This window comes from Cyanistes caeruleus, unplaced genomic scaffold, assembly GCF_971803275.1.
Source record: "Cyanistes caeruleus unplaced genomic scaffold, bCyaCae1.hap1.1 HAP1_SCAFFOLD_81, whole genome shotgun sequence".
Lineage (NCBI taxonomy): Eukaryota > Metazoa > Chordata > Aves > Passeriformes > Paridae > Cyanistes > Cyanistes caeruleus.
In genome coordinates this window covers 872,543-889,845 of record NW_028255891.1, presented here as the reverse complement: position 1 = coordinate 889,845, position 17,303 = coordinate 872,543, and the positions used below count along the sequence as shown (strand labels likewise).

General features: G+C 55.4%; 1 protein-coding gene across 2 annotated transcripts; it reads left to right on the top strand.

Annotated features, from left to right (window-relative positions):
* The first annotated feature begins 208 nt into the window (after positions 1-208).
* LOC147646725 (uncharacterized) lies at positions 209-10,561 on the top strand. Of its 2 annotated transcripts, XM_086873061.1 has the most exons (14): positions 209-4,285; positions 4,642-4,713; positions 5,087-5,158; positions 5,361-5,432; positions 5,520-5,621; positions 6,038-6,145; positions 6,832-6,903; positions 7,097-7,168; positions 7,256-7,357; positions 7,566-7,709; positions 8,078-8,149; positions 8,453-8,554; positions 9,185-9,350; positions 9,882-10,561. In XM_086873061.1, exons 1-14 carry the CDS (start codon positions 4,189-4,191, stop codon positions 10,105-10,107), a joined length of 1,479 nt encoding a protein of 492 aa, XP_086729187.1. In that variant the 5' UTR covers positions 209-4,188; the 3' UTR covers positions 10,108-10,561. The 2 variants fall into 2 exon arrangements, with proteins under 2 accessions (XP_086729187.1, XP_086729188.1); XM_086873062.1 differs by lacking the exon at positions 5,520-5,621.
* The last annotated feature ends 6,742 nt before the right edge of the window (positions 10,562-17,303 follow it).

Sequence of the window (17,303 nt, the reverse complement as noted above, 5' to 3'; positions counted from 1 at the left end):
TGAGAAGCCATGGCCTCAGTTCCAGCCCCGGGTGCCTCCTGTGCCCCAGAGAATGGCTGTGGCTGTAAATGTGTGTTTGGCTGCAGCACAGGGCCAGGGTGAAGCTCGGCAGCCTCATCAGAGCCCACGGCCACGGCCCTTCCCTGTCGGGGCCCTCACCTGGCCCGGCCCGGCCCGGCCCGAGCAGCCCGGGCTGGCCTCAAGGGATGGGCTCTGCCTGCCCGCTGTGCCCACAGGCCGGGCCCAAGGGCTCGCAAGAGGCTTCCTCCCAGCTTTGCAAAACCTCAGCCAAGAGTGTCCCCTTTGCTGTGCTGAGAAGAGGAAAAAACCCTCTCAATTTAACCCCACTGCACACCTCATGGGGGATCCCTGCACACCTTAGCAGAGAGCCCAAATTAGCCCTGGGTGCCTCATGAGGTGCAGGCCCAGGTGATGCCACTGAAGGAAATGTGCCCTCACAGCCCAGGGACGCTCAGCATGGGCTCCCCCAGCCCCTCGTGGCCCCACCACTGGTCATGGCAGCCCCTGCCTGGCTCCTGCCTGCCCACACCGTGGGCACACCTGGCTGCTCCTGGACATGGAGCTCAGCCAGGGCTGGTGCCATGAGGGCTTTGCTGGTGGTACCATCCAGACACTGAGATGAAATCTCCATCTCTTTATTGGAACAAAAACCATGGGCCAAGCCTTGCTCTGGTGGACAGGGGCTGCCCAATTTCAGTCCTGGCCAGGGACCAGGGCCAGGAGGCTCAGGGGCAGAGGGTCTCACTTTGCAGGTGTGGGTCTTGGGACGCCCTCAAGACAGGGATGGAGCCGCAGCAGAGCAGAGTGAGACAGAGGTGAAGAGCGGGGATGACAGGTCAGCTTCTCGGTGATTAAAGTCTTTGGCTGCTCTTCTGAAGATGCAGAGGTGCTCCTGTGGAGAGAGGAGGTGGCTGAGGCCCCCAGCTGCCGCTGGCACGCAGGGACCCTCCTGCACAGCAGGGCCCAGAGCGGCCAAGGCTCCCCAGCACGGCTGGAGCTGCTGGCACAGCTTGGCCCAGCTGGACAGCTGCCCCTCAAGGCCCTGGCGAGCAGGGGATGGCTCTGGGCAGGGTCCCTGGCCAGGAGCGGGCCCCAGAGCGCCTCTGCCTTTCAAGGGCAATCTCGTCCCCGCTCTTTCTCCTGCCCACCTTGCTTTGCCTCTGCCCGCTGCTCCTGGGGCTGCTCTTGGCCAGGCAGCCTCAGTGGGAGCCAGCACTGGCTGCAGCCCCAGCGGGCTCCCCAGGACAAGGCCCAGCAATTAAGAGGCCAATTAAAGGCCTGGGCAGCAGCAGAACTCCTGGCAGAGTTATTTGGACAACCACTGACTATCTACAGGTCCTCAGCAGACTCACTGGGAATGTTTCCCGACTATGAGCAGCCTTTCAAGAAGCTGTTGGAGGCCGAGATCAGCAAAACACTCACCCTTTTCTCTTCCAGCAATACCAGATTCCAGCATAGCACATCAGCAGGAAAAGTGCTCCACCAGCCACAATGGCCATTAACTTAGTCAAACCATGTGTTCCCTGGTAGAAAACTCTTCTCATGATCTCCCAGATCTTCTGAGCATGTCTTGTGGTGCCGGCTGCATCTGTGGGAGCAATGGGCAGCGTGAGCCTGTGCTGTGCTCCACTGCTGAGCTGGCAGCAGGCTGGATACAGCCAGGACGTTCTCTGTTTCCCCCAGAGCTGGGGCCTGCAGGCACCTTGCCACCCCTTGGCACAGGCTGTGCCCCCCAACAGAGCCCAGAAAGCTGAGAGCAGAGCCCGGGGGACAGCAGAGCTGCTTGGGCAGTGGCTCCTTCCAGGGACACGGGCCAAACCCATCTCTGAGCAGCCACTGCCACCCCTGACCCTCCCTTCCCTGTGACAGCTCCCCCAGCCCAAGGAGAAAAAAAATGTCCAAAAGTTCCTTTGCTTATTCCCATTACCTGGAGGGTCCTGTATATAGTAATGGTCATGAGGATCTGATTATTTTCAATTTTTTTTTTTTTTTTTTTTTTTTTTTGATATTGAGACAGATGAGGCAACCTTATTGTTTTTAGATTTGGTAGGGGTTTTTTTTCCTTAGTATGATTGTTTTCTTATAAATCCACATGTTAACTTATTTTTATTTAGATATTTTTGTTTCCTAAGCTATTATTTTGACAATCTCTTATTCACTTCTTGGTTAATGTTCTATCTATAAACAATTTTGACTCTGTTTTTATAGGAATAAAAAGATCTCAGAAAGCTGTATTTTTAATTTTGTTCACATTCTCTCTCCCCGCTCCCAACATTTACTATGATACTTTTGGAAACATCCCTGACGGTAGCTAGAGTTATTTGGGAAATGCTTGGCTTAACCTGGGAAATGGATTATTATTTTTGCTGCTCTAAACCTACATTGCTCCAAGCTTCACAGCCACTGTCCTGATGGATACCTGTGTGAATTAAAACAATGTTTGTGAGGCAGCTGAAGAGCTCAGACTTCAGGGAGGAGGAGGAAAGGATAGAACAGCCTGTTTCCATGGCTGTTTTTTCATTTCTAGTATGCCATAAGTATGGTAGGCTACAGCTGTCTTCAAATGTCATTGAATTAGAGAAAAACTCTCTCCAGGGAAAATGATGCAACACTTTGCCTCACAATCCATCAGCCTTAATTACAATTAATTATATGGTCTTAATTATACTCTGATAAATTACGGTCGTAATTATAATCGGATTAGAGCAAATCAACATTGTGTGAGTGGCAAGAAGAATTTGCTTGTCAACAGATGAATATGTCCCACTGAAGAATGAACAAAATCTGCCTTTACTTGGAAGAAAGGAGACATGGAGCAATGCAGTATTTGGGTTTTATCCAGTGGTAAATGTGGCAAGAAGCTGTAACAGCTCACCTGTTTTACAGAACACAAGCACTGATACAGCCAATAGTGCACCCACTCTGAAGGGATCTTCAGAACATTGCTTTATTTCTTAACAAGAAATGGGCAGCAAAATGCTGGCATTTATCTGAGCTGGAAGCCCTGTTCCTCTCCTGTTTCTCCTTGAGCACACTGTTCTCTGCAGACTTCACTGTGCAGCCCATCAATCCTCTCTTGGCCAACAGCTAAATGGCACAACTACCAAAACACAGGTGCCAGCATCATCACCCCAGCATTATTCCAGCACTGCTCTGCTGGTGCACAGCAGCACAGAATGGCTTGGCTTGGAAGGGACATTTAAAGGCCATCTAGTGCAGTGCCCTGCAGTGAGCAGGGACACCTTTGGATCAGGTTGCTTAGAGCATGAGCTTGAATGTCAGCAGGGATGGATGCCCACCTCTCTGGGCAACCTGTGCCAGGGTTTCAAAACCCACAGTGTAAAAAACATCTTCATTATGTCTAGTCTGAATCTACTGTCTTTTAGATTGAAAACATTCCCCCTCAGTCTTGTCACAACAGGCCCTACTAAAAATTCTGTCCTGTCTTTTCTAAAAGCTCCCTTAAAGTACTGAAAGGTAGCAATCAGGTCTGCGTGGAGCCTTCCCTCTTCCAGGCTGAACACGCCCAGCTATCCCAGCCTGTCTCCAAAGCAGAGGGGCTCCAGCCCTCAGAGCATTTTGTCCCTCCTCTGGACTAGCTCCAACAGGACCATGTCCTTTCTGTGCTGGGCACCCAGAGGTGGATGCAGTACTCCAGGTGGGCTCACACCAGAGCAGAGGGGTGGTGGAATCACCTCCTTCAAGCTGCTGGGCAGCCTCCTTTGGAGGCACATGGCTGGCTCATGTCCAGCCTCTCTCCTTGCAGCAGCCACAAGTCCTTCTCAGCAGGGCTGCTCTCCATCCCTTCATCCCCCAGCCTGTGAGATCAGCTGGGCTGGGACCCTGTCATAGCCCTTGGGCAGAGCTGCTGGGCAGGATGAGCTCCCTGGTGAAGAAGGCAGATCCCACTCCCCACACAATTCCACCCTGGCCATGAGGTCACAGCAGCCTGTGGGGTGACAGCAGGCTGAGGTGACAGCAGGCTCTGAGGTCACAGAGGTCCCAGAGCCCCGTGGTTGCACAGCACCACAAGGACCGAGCAGTCAGTCCTTGACCACGACTGTTGCGGCAGCAGCGGCGGCGGCAGCAGCGGTGCTGACATTGGGACAGCGGTGTCAGGACAGCGGTGGCAGCAAGAGCTGCAGGACTGGCAGAGGGCAAGGCACCATGGCCTTTGCTCTGCGTCTCCTCCTCCTGCTCCTCCTGGCAGTGGCCCTGCCTGACAGGGCTGCCCAGGCTGCTCCACAGCAAGCACAGGGAGCAGGTGAGCCCGTGGCCTGGCTTCCCTTTCCTGGGACAGCACTTCCTTCTCCTGGGAAGAGTTGGGGATGATTTTCCACAGGGCTTTAGGGAGGATTTCCTCTGTGGGAGGGAGAGAGTCCCCAGGGGCCCTGGGCTGGTCCTGCTGCCTCTCCAGGGATGTTGCACAGGGCCTGCAAAGAGGGTGGACAGTGACCAGAGCCAGCCCAGAGCTCCCCAGGCCCCTCTGCAGCTTTGGCCATGTCCATTGACATCTGGCTCCCACAGCCTTACCCAAACCCCTCGCAGTGCCCAGTTCCCTAAGGCAGAAGGGGATCCCAGCGCACCATGGCCATGGTTCTGATATGTGCTTCCTTCTAGATTGGGAACATGACTTGAATTATTTGGGATCGCTGGTGAATGAGACTTTGAAAATCTTGGAGAATGCTGGAGGTAAGTTCTGAATTGCCACTTGTACTGACAGAATAACCTGTCAAGGTGGGAAGTGTTCACTTATGTGCCATTTGCGTTAAGGTCGCGTGAGGGTTGAAGGATTCTGGAAATTTTTCCTTGCTCCCTTCTGGAGCCTTGAGTGATCCCACGGCATTGCTGTCAGTGGGAGGAAGGAGCATTTAGCTGTCAATCTTCTACCTGTGTGCAATGCCAGTGTCTCCTTCCATGTGCTCTGTGCAGCCATGGAGAGGAGCAGAGAGGGAAGGGGCTGTGCCCCGGGGCTGTGCCTTGTGCAGCTCCTTTTCCAGCCCCAGGGAGCCTGAGGATCTCCTACAGAGCCACGGGAGCTCTTCTGTCCTGCCTTTCCTTGCAGCCAAGCCTCTTGGTGAAGGTGATCTGGCTTCCCAACCCACGTCCAGGACTGAGGCTCTGGGAGATGGCGAGGGTAGGTGAAGGCCTTTCCCTCTGGGAGAGCTGCCAGCTCAGAGCCCAAAGCTCAGCCAGGGCAGCATCGCTGCAGGTGTCAGGACAGAGCCGTGCACGTGTGTGCCCTCACCCTGCGCCATCCCCTCACCTCTCCCGTGGCTCAGTGCTGCCTGTGCAGATGAGCAGAGGTGACAGAAGCTTCTGTGGCTGTTGAGTTACAGGTGTGTCTGCAGGGAGGACTTTCCCAGCTCCTGGGTTGGTAACTGTACGCAAGCCCGGCTCCCATCGCAGGGGTGAGTGGTGTGTCCCTCCTGACCCCACAGGCTGAGCACTGGTTTTCCGGGCTCCATTCCTGCAAAGGGGAACTATTTTCTCTTAAGGTCCTCCAAGTGGAAAGAACAAAGCTACAGGACACCAGAATCTCCATGTGCCATCCAAAATCACTCCGCAAATGCTGAAGGAAATGCTGCAGGGAGGACAAGGTGGGTCCATGTCCCTCTGCCTTCTCCTGAGACTCAGCAGCCAGGGGCTTTCTTTGCACAGTGGGAAGCGGATCCATGGCAGCCTCGCTGCCCCACTGTTGCTTTCATGGCCTGCAAGGCTGTTTCCCAGTCTGGCCTGGCTGCAGCTTCTCCCCAGCCTCTGCAGGAAGGCATTTGGCATCAGCAGGCAGGGAGCCCAAAGTCCAGCAAGGGTCATACTCACACTGAGATCCCCTGCAATTTCTCGGTCCCCAGGTAGATCAGAAAGGGCAGCTGTTTTGATAGTGTAGGCCCTGGCCAATGCCAAAAATTTTTCAGGGTTTCTTGATCCTTAACCATGCCTTTGACAAGCATTGCCTCCTGAAGTTTCCCCAGTGGGGAATGGTTCCATCTGATCCAGCTGCCCCTTTCTGCAGAAGTGGACAGAGCGGCTGTGCTGAAGGCGGCGTTTCCCGGAGGAAGCAGTGGCCCATGGGCAGCCTCTGCTGCAGGAAGGGAGGCCATGCCAGGCACAGTCACAGGAGGTAATTGCTGTGCCCCTGGGCCTGAGCCCTGCTGAGGCTTGAGCTGCCATCTCTGCTGCTTGGCAGTGCAGGCACAGCCCGGCCAAGACTGGGACAGCCCAGAGGAATTATCTGCAGCAGGCTCAGGGCACTCGGCTACTGAGCAGTCCTGCTGGGGTCCATCCATGGGAGACACGTCCCAAAACCTGGCAGCAACTGCAAAGGGGTGCCCAGGGTGGGGAATGGGCGGAGGGGGAGGCCAAGGCTCCAGTGTGTCCTGAGAGGGCCTGGCTCTGCCCCCTTGGGCTGGGAGAGCTGTCCCAGGGAAAAGAGGGATGGAGACAGAGAGGAAGGCAGGAAGGGAGGGAGAGAGGGCAGGAGTGAGGGAGGGATAGTTGTGCAACTGCCTGCTGCAGTTTTTCCTCATTGCTTTAGCAAGACTTTCAGCTGTAGCTGTGAGAGAGCCCCAATGGGCCTTGGGCTGCTCCAGCCACCTCTTCCAGGGATGTTGCACAGGGACTGCAAAGAGCTTGGAGAGTGACCAGACACCAACCCAGAGGTCCTCTGGCCCCTGTGCAGCTTTGGCCATTGTCCTCTAACATTTGGCACCCAGGGTCTTACCTGACACCCTTGCAGTGCCCAGTTGTCAAAAGTAGAAGGGGATCTCAGCACACCATGGCAGGGTTCTGATCTGGGCTCCCTTCTAGATTGGAATCACAACTTGCATTATCCAGAGGCCCTGCTGGATGACAGCTTGAAACACTTGAGAAATGCTGGAGGTAAGTTCTCAATGGTCCTTTCCTGGCAGAATAAGCAGTTTCAATGTCCTGGCACCACTGCAGGTGTCAGGACAGAGACATATACGTGTGTGCCCTCGCCCATCGCGTTCCCCTCAGCACTGCTTCCGTGGCTCAGTGCTGCCTGTGCAGATGAGCAGAGGTGACAGAAGCTTCTGTGGCTGTTGAGTTACAGGTGTGCCTGCAGGGAGGACTTTCCCAGCTCCTGGGTTGGTAACTGTACGCAAGCCCGGCTCCCATCGCAGGGGTGAGTGGTGTGTCCCTCCTGACCCCACAGGCTGAGCACTGGTTTTCTGGGATCCATTCCTGCAAAGGGGAACTGTTTTCTCTTAAGGTCCTCCAAGTGGAAAGAACAAAGCTGCAGGACACCAGAAACCCCATGTGCCATCAAAACCCATGAGGCAAATGCTGAAGGAAATGCTGGAGGGAGGACAAGGTGGGTCCATGTCCCTCAGCCTTCTCCTGAGACTCAACAGCCAGGACCCCTGCTCTGGCCCTGTCACCCCCCACCAGGGATGTTGCACAGGGCCTGCGAAGAGGGTGGAGAGTGACCAGAGCCAGCCCAGAGCTCCCCAGGCCCCTCTGCAGCTTTGGCCATGTCCATCGACATCTGGTACTCACGATCTAACCCAAACCCCTTGCAGTGCCCACTACCCCAAGGCAGAAGTGGATCCCAGGGCACCATGGACGTGGTTCTGATCTGTACTGGCTTCTAGACTGGGATCAGGACATGGATTATCTGGAAGCCCGGCTAGATGAGAGCTGGCAAGACTTGGAGAATGCTGGAGGCAAGTTCTCAATGTGCTTTTCCTGATGGAATAATGTCAAGGTGGCAAGAGCTCACTCATGTGCCATATCCCTTAACATAATCTCAGGGCTGAAGGATTCTGGAAGCCTTGCCCTGCTCCCTTCTGGAGCCCTGAGTGATCCCACAGCATCGCTGTCAGTGGGAGGAAGGAGCATTTAGCTGTCAATCTTCTACCTGTGTGCAATGCCAGTGTCTCCTTCCGTGTGCTCTGTGCAGCCACGGAGAGGAGCAGAGAGGGAAGGGGCTGGGCCCAGGGCTGTGCCTTGTGCAGCTCCTTTGCCAGCCCCAGGGAGCCTGAGGATCTCCTACAGATCCACGGGAGCTCTTCTGTCCTGCCTTTCCTTGCAGCCAAGCCTCCTGGTGAAGGTGATCTGGCTTCCCAACCCACGTCCAGGACTGAGGCCCTGGGAGATGGCGAGGGTAGGTGAAGGCCTTTCCCCCTGGGAGAGCTGCCAGCTCAGAGCCCAAAGCTCAGCCAGGGCAGCATCGCTGCAGGTGTCAGGACAGAGCCGTGCACGTGTGTGCCCTCACCCTGCACGATCCCCTCACTACTGCTCAGAATTGGCAGCTTTTTGGAGGAGGGAGGGCCCTGGCCCTGGCCCAAAAGCCAAGGCATTTTTTGAACCTTATCCCCATATTTGACAAGCATGAGGTCCTGAAAATGCCAGCACCCAAATCAAGAACTTCTCCATCTGGTTCAGCTGTGCCTCTTCCTTTCTCAAGGGATGGACCAAAAGACCATGCAGGTGGAGACGTTTCCCAGAGGAAGCAGTGGCTCATTGGCAGGAAAGAAGGCGATGCCAGGCACAGGCCCAGACACAGGAGGTAATTGCTGTGCTGGGCTCAGCCCTTGGCGGGGCTGTGTGCCAGCAGCTCTTCCCCTAGGGCTGGCCCTTGCATGACCCAGCAGCAGCCAAAGCTGGAGGCACCTCAGCTTCCAGGCCTCTGGAGCTCGTTTCCAGCTCCTGGGAAATGGGACTCATGCACCAACATCTATCCCACTGCAGCTGCTCCCAGAGGTAGCCGTGAGCGCCCAGAGGCCCGAGGCACAGGAGCAGCCCCGAGCGGGAGCCCTGCCACGAGCCCAGGGCCACAGCCAGCCCTGGCTCCCAACTGGGCAGGGGCTGCACTGGCCCCTGACAGGGCCTGGCTCTGTCCCCTTGGGCTGGGGGAGATGTCATGGAGAAGGGAGGCTCAGGGGTGGCAGTGGCTGCTCAGGGATGGGTTTGGCCCGTGTCCCTGGAAGGAGCCACTGCCCAAGCAGCTGTGCTGTCCCCCGGGCTCTGCTCCCGGCCTTCTGGGCTTTGCTGGGTGGCACAGCCTGTGCCAAGGGCCAACAAGGTGCCTGCAGGCCCCAGCTCTGGGGGAAACAGAGAACATCCTGGACATACCCACCATGCTGCCAGCTCAGCAGCGCAGCACAGCACGGGCTCTCACTGCCCATTGCTCCCACAGATGCAGCCAGCACCACAACACGTGTTCCCAATTCCCAGAAGGACATCAGAAGAGGTTTCTGTCAGGGAACACGCTGTTGGCCAGAATTAATGGCAGGCCTGATTTGTTTGGTGCATGTACTCGTTTTATGTGGTGTTGGAATCTGGTATTGCTGGAAGACAAAACGGTGAGTGTTTTGTTCATCTTTCCCTCAAACAGCTTCTTTTGAAAGTCTATTGTAGAATAGAAACATTCCCAGTGAGGCTGCTGTGGACCTGTAGATAGTCAGTGGTTGTCCAAATAACTCTGCCAAAAGTTCTGCTGCTGCCCAGGCTTTTAATTGGTCTCTTAATTGCTGGGCCTTGTCCTGGGGAGCCCGCTGGGGCTGCAGCCAGTGCTGGCTCCCACTGAGGCTGCCTGGCCAAGAGCAGCCCCAGGAGCAGCGGGCAGAGGCAAAGCAAGGTGGGCAGGAGAAAGAGCGGGGACGAGATTGCCCTTGAAAGGCAGAGGCGCTCTGGGGCCCGCTCCTGGCCAGGGACCCTGCCCAGAGCCATCCCCTGCTCGCCGGGGCCTTGAGGGGCAGCTGTCCAGCTGGGCCAAGCTGTGCCAGCAGCTCCAGCCGTGCTGGGGAGCCTTGGCCGCTCTGGGCCCTGCTGTGCAGGAGGGTCCCTGCGTGCCAGCGGCAGCTGGGGGCCTCAGCCACCTCCTCTCTCCACAGGAGCACCTCTGCACCTCCAGATGTCCTGCCAAACACGTTAGTCTGGGAGACCTGCACCTGTCATTCTCCATCTCCAAGCCAGTGTCCGTTGTCCCTGCCACAGTTGCATTATCAGTTTATTGCTGTGCCGCCACCACCCAGAACAGGACCCTCTGTCCCTGCAGGTGCTGGCCCTGGTGCCTGGCCAGGCCTGAATGTGGGCCCCTCCTGCCAGGGAAGGGCTTGAGCAACACCTTTGGGCTTCTGCTCTGGGCTCTGGCTGGTACCACCAGCACTGGCACAGCTGCTTGGCTGGCCACAGCCTTGGCTGGGCAGGCAGCAGCCGGGCATGGGGCACCATGTTGACTTTGTTTTTCATTTGTAGAAATTAGAAATTTTTAGAACCCTTTAGAGATATTGTTGGTAGCAAGTAATCCCCAAATGTTTCTTCCCAATATTCACAGTTGTTTAGGATTCTTCAAATTAGTTTTAGAATTCTGAAAAGGCGACCTCGTTTTGCCTTTGCTTTTCATTTTTAGAAATTTGAAATTTTTAGAAATATTTAGAAATATTTTTTGTAGAAAGAAATCTACAATTATAGATTATTATTTCCATAGTAGTTCTGTATTTTTCAAGGTAGTTTTAGAATTCAGAAAATCTCGGAACATTTTTACACATCTAGAATAAAAACTGAAATTGCAGTCAATTGGTAATCTTTATTCTAGGAAGAACTAAGACACCCCAAAACACCCAGCCTACTGGAGAGGCTCTTTTCCCGCTGGAGATTTGTACCTCGTCTCAACAACTAACCTAAGACCTTTCCCCAGATATTTTTCGGGACTTCTGACAAGCTCCCCTCCTAGTCTTCAGAGGGAATCTTTGAGCACAGTGAGAATCTCCCGCTGTGCAGGAGGGTCCCTGTGTGCCAGCTGCAGCTGGGACCTCAGCCATCTCCTCTCTCAATAGGTGCCCCTCTGCAGCTTCACAAGAACGACCAAGCACCTCCCTCAGGGACACCTGCACCACACATTTCACATCTCCATGCCCATGCCCACTGTCCCTGGCACAGCTGCATTACCAGCTTGCTGCTGTGCAGATGCTGCCACCACCCACAGCAAGGCCCTGTGTCCCTGAAGGGACCCGCCCTGCTCTGTGGCCTGGACTGAAGGTGGGTCCCTCCTGCCAGGGCAGGGCCCAGCACAGCTCTTCTGCTCCAATAAAGAGATGGAGCTCTCACCCCAGTGTCCGGCTGGTACCACCAGCAAAGCCCACACAGCACCAGCCCTGGCTGAGCCCCATGTCCAGGAGCAGGCAGGGCTGACCAGAGTGTGGGTGGCAGGAGCCAGGCAGGGGCTGCTGTGACCAGCAGCGGGGCACTGAGGGGCTGGGGGAGTCCGTGTTGAGCGTCCCTGGGATGAGGGCACATTTCCTTCAGTGGCATCACCTGGGCCTGGACCTCCTCCAGTGCCATGACCAGGAAAAGGGGAAACCATCAAGAGCATCTCCCGGGACACTGCCTGACCAGCAATGTCAGCAGGCAAAACCAAGGTTTTGTTTAGCAATGACCCTTTGAAGAAGTCAAAGATTGACAGTCAGGGCAGTCCAGTAGTACAGATGGGAGTACCTCCCTCTGGGAAGGGGCTCCTGTCATTTCATAGTCTCCATCCCCCGCTGGGAACCGCAGAATTCTGGCCAGCCCTGCTCCCCCTGTGCCCTTGTCAGACCTGGGGGGAGGAGGCTGAACCGGAGCCCTGTGACCTCTTCAAAAGCCAGAAACCAAAGAGAAAGAGAAATTCCCGGGATTAAGTTTTAAAGGGTGGTGTTCACAGGTTGATGTCACTTTTCAATGGGCAAAACTACTGTCAGAATTTCGAAGTCTTAAACAGCAGATGAACTGAAGAACCTGCCCTAGCCCTTCCAAACAGGGAAAAAGAATTTGAATTTTATGTGGGTGTTGAACAGAAGCAGGCCAAAGGAGTTCTAGTGCAAAACACTACAGGGCAGTTCTTGAAGACCAATGGCCCCTTTTTCTAAAATGTTAGACCACTTGGCGAGAGGTGGCCCCATTGTTTACAAACTTGTGCAGCCACGGCTTTAATGGTAAGTGAGGAGAGTAGGGGAGGCTCTCTAATCCTTAAAGCCTCACAGCAAGTTAAGGCTGTGGCAACCAAGAAAGTCCCTCACAGAATGGGATGATCCAGATTTAACAAGTGGGAAAGAGTTTAACCCCACTGTCTTTTAACTGGTCCTGAGGGTGAAGACCTGAAGGAAACTCATGACTGGATTCAGGTAATAGATCTCCAGATGCCAAGGAGATATTAAATTATCCTCCCTGGAATTAAAGTTGGGAATTTTTTCTTTCCCTAGAGCAGTAAATTAGGATGTTGGTGGAGGTTTCTGGTTCTGTTCCCAACAGGGCAGCCATTTGGCACAGCCCATGAACACAGCATTGCAGTCCACGTGGCTGTAGGACAGATCCTTGTGTTCCGCTTCTTTCCTCTCCCACTCCCCACTGCCACCAGCTCCCCCCGGGCAATGAGGGGGTTCCCGGCTGAGAGAGGGCAGCACAAACGTGCAGCAGCTCAAGGATCCGCTCCCTGCCCACTTGCTGGGACAGGGCTGCCCTGGGCCCTGCCATGGACAGAAGCTCCCCGTTCTCTGCTCGCTCTGACCCTGCTGCCCCAGCCTCGCTCACTTCCATTCACGTTCCTCCTGTCAGGGACACTCTCCACACGGATCATGGCTCTGATTCCTTGGATCCTCAGCACTGTTTATCCTGGATTTTAGCCAGGGCTTCCCCTGGGTTTGGGGCTGGGCTATGAAGGCTGCAGTGTGTGGAGCTTTCCCCAGCCACCGTTCGGGGTGCATGTCTCCCTTTTCCCCAACAATTTCACTCTGTCTTCTCCTTCCCAACGTTTCCCCTCAGCAGGGCTGAGCCTTTTGCCGCCCTTTTTCCCCTCAGCGCTGGCCCCGCCCCCCGCTCAGGCCTCGCCCCCTCGGCTCGGAGCGGCTCCCCGCCCTCCCCTCCCTAATGAACGCCGTTCCTTCCTCCCTCATTAAAACCTCGCTAATTAATGTCCTGGCGGGCAGGAGCAGGGCTTTGCAGGAGCTCTGTGGGACAGCCTGGCTGCGTGGGGCAGGGCAGAGATGCCCGCTCTAGGCCCTCCCCTTTCAGGGCAGGGATCCAGGGCACCGTGAGCTCCCCCAGAAAAATGCTCCGTCCCGGCCCACAGCTACACGAAAGGGAGAGGAGGAAAGCAGGGTGCCAGTGACACAGCAGCCCTCAAGAGTTCCCCAGCTGTGTGTTCTGCCCCCGCCCCACCTCTTCCAGCTCCATGCCATGAGGACAGGAGCTCAGAAAGAGCAGGAAAACAGAAACAAGCTCCACAGCGAATTCCTGGGAGAAAAATCCATGGATGGCCAGGAGGCTGCTGTGGCTCCTTCCTGAAAATCGGGGCTGTTGGGAGCACGGCACAGGGTGAACCAGGACTTAGAGCTGGACACTGAACCCTCCTGGATCTCCTTGACACCCGTCCCAGGCAAGGACTGTCCTGGATATCCTCCTGCATCTGCCCCAGGAAGGTCCCCGCTCCCTGGTGCGGGATGGGACGGGTAGAGGACAAGGAATGAAGGTCAGAAGAAGAATACAGAGATGCTTCTTGCCACTGTAGCAAGAAATTTGGTGCAGTGAAAGCTCAGCTGGAGACGAAGGTGGCCAAAAATGTGAGGCACAAGAAAAATTGACTTGTTAAATGCATTTATTAAAAAAATACAGAAATTACGTCATCCCCTTCCTGGATGTGGATGGTCACCTGATAAACACAGACACCGTACAGGTTTTCTAATGCATTCTTTCCATCCCTCTTTGCATCTCACCCATCCCTTCCCAGTGGAAAACATGCATTATACCAAGGGACACTGCAAAGTCCTGGAAAAGGGCAAGCCCTCCTCAGCAGAAAACAAACCACCCCTGACTGAACCACAGCATTCCCATCTTGAATCCAAACGCAGCATGTGCCAGCTATTGGGAAGAAAGGAACCCTATGGCAGTCAAAACCAGAGCAGTGGGACAAGAATGAGTGCTCTTTGGAATATCCTGATTGATTTACAACAGAGGCTCTGCAGAAGTTGGTGAGCTGCTAAGAAAAAACTCTTGCAGTCCTCGCCAGCCATTTCAGGAGATCTCCCCAGAGACAGAGGAACTTCACCTCCCTTTGTCTCTGGGGGATCTTCTCTGGCACAGGGTAGTGGTTGTTTGAAGTTGGTGCCGCTGCAGCATTCTGGGAGCTGGGGCTTGACACAGGTGGCAGCAGCACTCTTCCTGATGTGCTGCCACTTGCTCCAGGGAAGGATTCATTGCAAGGGGCTGAGCTCCGGTTCTTATTTCCAGGCTTTTCCCGGCCATGTTCATGTTCAGGGATGAGCCGGTTGTGTGATCCCTGAATTGGGTGGGGCATTGATGTCACAAAGGGGCTGAGCGCTGGGGTGATGCAGGGCCATGATGTCACACAGCTGTCCTGGCCACAGCATTGTGACATCACCACGCCAGCCCTATATAAACAGGGCCAGCCCCTGCAGCTGCCAGTGCAGTCACCATGGGACGTGCCGTAGCCATGTGTGACGGTGGCATCCTGATGCCTGCACTTGTCCTGCTGCTGGTTGCTGTGGCTGGTGGGCCATTGGCCACTGGAAACCACGGAGGCAGCAGATGAGGAGGAGATGGAAGCGCCCCAGGGTTAGGCCCAGAGGCTCATGGAGGAACCGAGCAGCCCCTGCAGCTCCCAGGTTCTCCAGGCCTTGGGCGACCCTTCACAAGTGGCCAGGTGCTCCCGCAAGCCCTCTGGAGAGCTCCTGCAGCTGCAGTCCCTGCGTGGCAGTGGCCCAAGAGCTGCAGGAAGTGATGATCCAGCACTGGGCACACAATGGGACATTAGTGCCGCTCTTCTTTGGGATGTGGCAGGCGATGTAGAAAGAACTGGAGAAGCTAATGAAGAGAGGCCACATGTCCTGCTGTGGCTCGCCCAGCTTCTCCAGAAGCCGCCATCCCTTCAGGAGGCTGCTCCCAGCAAGATTCACCATCCCTGGGAGAGCATCAACCCTTGCAAGGATGGCACAGCAGAAAACACCTGCCACCCATGCAAGAAGCTCAGGCTGTCAGAGAATGCCCATCGTGCACGGAGCCTCCGCTATCTCTGACAGCCTCCATCCCTCGGAGAGGCTCAGCCAGACCTGTCAGCCTGCAGAAGGTGCAGAGCCCAGGGACAGGTCTCCCAGCTCACTTGGACCCTTGGACCTCAAGAACACGGGTGCAGCCCTGACCACTGACATGGCCAGGGAAAGCCCACAGGTCGAAGTGGGAGCCCAGCTCGATCCAGGGGAGCCATCTCAGGAGCAGGTGGAGGAGCAGCAAGTGTCCTGGAGCCAGGCTTGAGCTCAGCCCCCCTCTCTCCATGGCTTGCAGGTGGCCATCAAGTGCGTGGCCCAGGACACGGTCCTGCCGTGGGACGAGCTGGTGAGTGAGCGGGGACAGCGGGACAGAGCGGGCCGTGGCAAGCAGGGATATGGCCGGGGCTGAGGGTGGGATGTGGCTGTGGGCAGCGGGCGTGGGCTCAGCGTGCGAGGCCCAGCACGGCGGGCCCGGATATGCCAAACAGTGGTGGTGGGTCCAGGCAGGGGCCACCTCCCAATCAAGGCCACGGCTTATCCTGCCGTGCCGCTCTCCCGCCCAGGGCAGCTCCCAGCACACACAGCGTGGCCCGGCTTCTGCAGGCGCCGGGAGCAGCTGGGCAGGAGCCTTCTGCAAGTGAGCGCTGCTTTCTGCCTTCTCTCCCCAGAGTGCCAACACCTGATCCACTGGTGTTTGTCCAAGCACCCCATGGACCGGCCAGTGCTGGAGCAGATCTTCTACCACCCTTGGGTGTTGGGTGGGCATTTCTGATGCCTTGCCGCAGCCTCTGCAGCACCCAGTTCCCGTGTCCCACGCAGCACTGAGGGCCCAGGAAATAAAACAACCCAAAAGCCACTGTGGGCTGGCGAGTCTGGTCCTTGTTAGCAACTTCAGCTAAGGGAACCTCTTGGCAAATGGGGTAATCAGAGCATTCCCTTCAGCCTTTGTCAAGCTTTTGATGCCTTTCCTCCAGGTTGTCCCTCAAAATCAGAGGGGGGTGGAGCCTGCACCAGTCCCCCCAAATCGGTGAGAGGCAGAGACTACTCCCAGGCCCCTCAAAACTGGAGGAGGATGGAGACGATCCCTGGGCCCCCCAAACTGAAGGGAGATAAATACCCAGCCCCCCCAAAATAAGAGATTAATGGAGCCCAGAGTAGCCCCCAAGTGCGAGTGGGAAGGGGAGACTGCCAGCCCCCCCAAAGAGGAGGGGAATTGTGCCTGTGCCAGCCCCGCAAATTGCAACGGGACAGAGAACACCCTTGGTCTGGAAAAGGTCAAAGAGTGGTTTGGGGCTGCCAGGATGGTGACAACACTGGCACCCCCCAAATCAGAGGGGGACAAAGAGCCCGCACAGGCTTCCCAGAAGCAGAAAGGGGGCAGCAAATATCCCCTGTCCCCCTAAGTCGGAGGGGCACAGACACAACTCGAGCCCCCCCATAGTGGAGGGGGACAGACACAAAAGGCCCCACAAAAAGAGCATGGGGAACCAAGACCTCTACCGGCCCTGCAAAGGTAAGGAAGATGGAGAAACTCCCCATCTGTCTTTGTTTTGGAAGACAGGTGTGTCATGGGGTGACTTTACCTTTAAGACAGCTTTGGGAGCTGGGAGGAAGTTGGAGCTGCGAGAGGCTGATGGGAGTCTTTTCTTGTGACCAATTATTGGTCATTTCTAAGAACTGAGAGCAGTTTTGACCATTGAAAAGTGAGATCAACAACACCTTGAGATGTAAAGCCGGGGCTCTCTTGTTCTCTTTGGTTTCTGGCTTCTGACGAGGTAACAGGCTCTGTCTCGGCCTCCTCCCCCCTCCAGGCCGGACAAGGCCGCAGAGGGCGGGGGGGGAGAAACGGAGCCAGCCGGCCTGGCTTGGTTTGCAGTTTCTGCTGCTGAACTGAAACCTGACACCATCAACATCTGCAGCTTTCCAAGACTTTAACTCTTTTACTACCTGGATGAGACTTGCAGATGACTCTTTTTCTGAGAGAGAGAGAAGGATGAGAGAGAGAGAGAGATAACATGAAGAAGACATGATAAAACCATCAAAAACAGTGAAGAAAAGAGTTAAGTTTTAGATGGGGAAGAGAGAATAAGGAGATGCTTTAATTAAACTGAAATATTTTTCTGTTAAAGCTATGGAGATGGACAATAGTGTTCTGAAAAAGAGCTCCTTTAATTCATGACAGAGTATATTGGGAGGAATGGAGTGTTCAAAGTGTGGATTTTGAGCAAAAGGTGGAGTAATTGTGATGCTGTGAGATACTGAAACAGAGGGAAAAGT

What these genes read in the sequence shown, in the direction of transcription:
- LOC147646725 (XM_086873061.1), top strand. Translation starts at nt 4,189, where the DNA reads ATGGCCTTTGCTCTGCGTCTCCTCCTCCTGCTCCTCCTGGCAGTGGCC. An exon ending in GCCCGGCTCCCATCGCAGGG is followed by an intron (nt 7,169 to 7,255) that starts GTGAGTGGTGTG and finishes TTTTCTCTTAAG; the next exon opens with GTCCTCCAAGTGGAAAGAAC. An exon ending in GGCCCTGGGAGATGGCGAGG is followed by an intron (nt 8,150 to 8,452) that starts GTAGGTGAAGGC and finishes TCCTTTCTCAAG; the next exon opens with GGATGGACCAAAAGACCATG.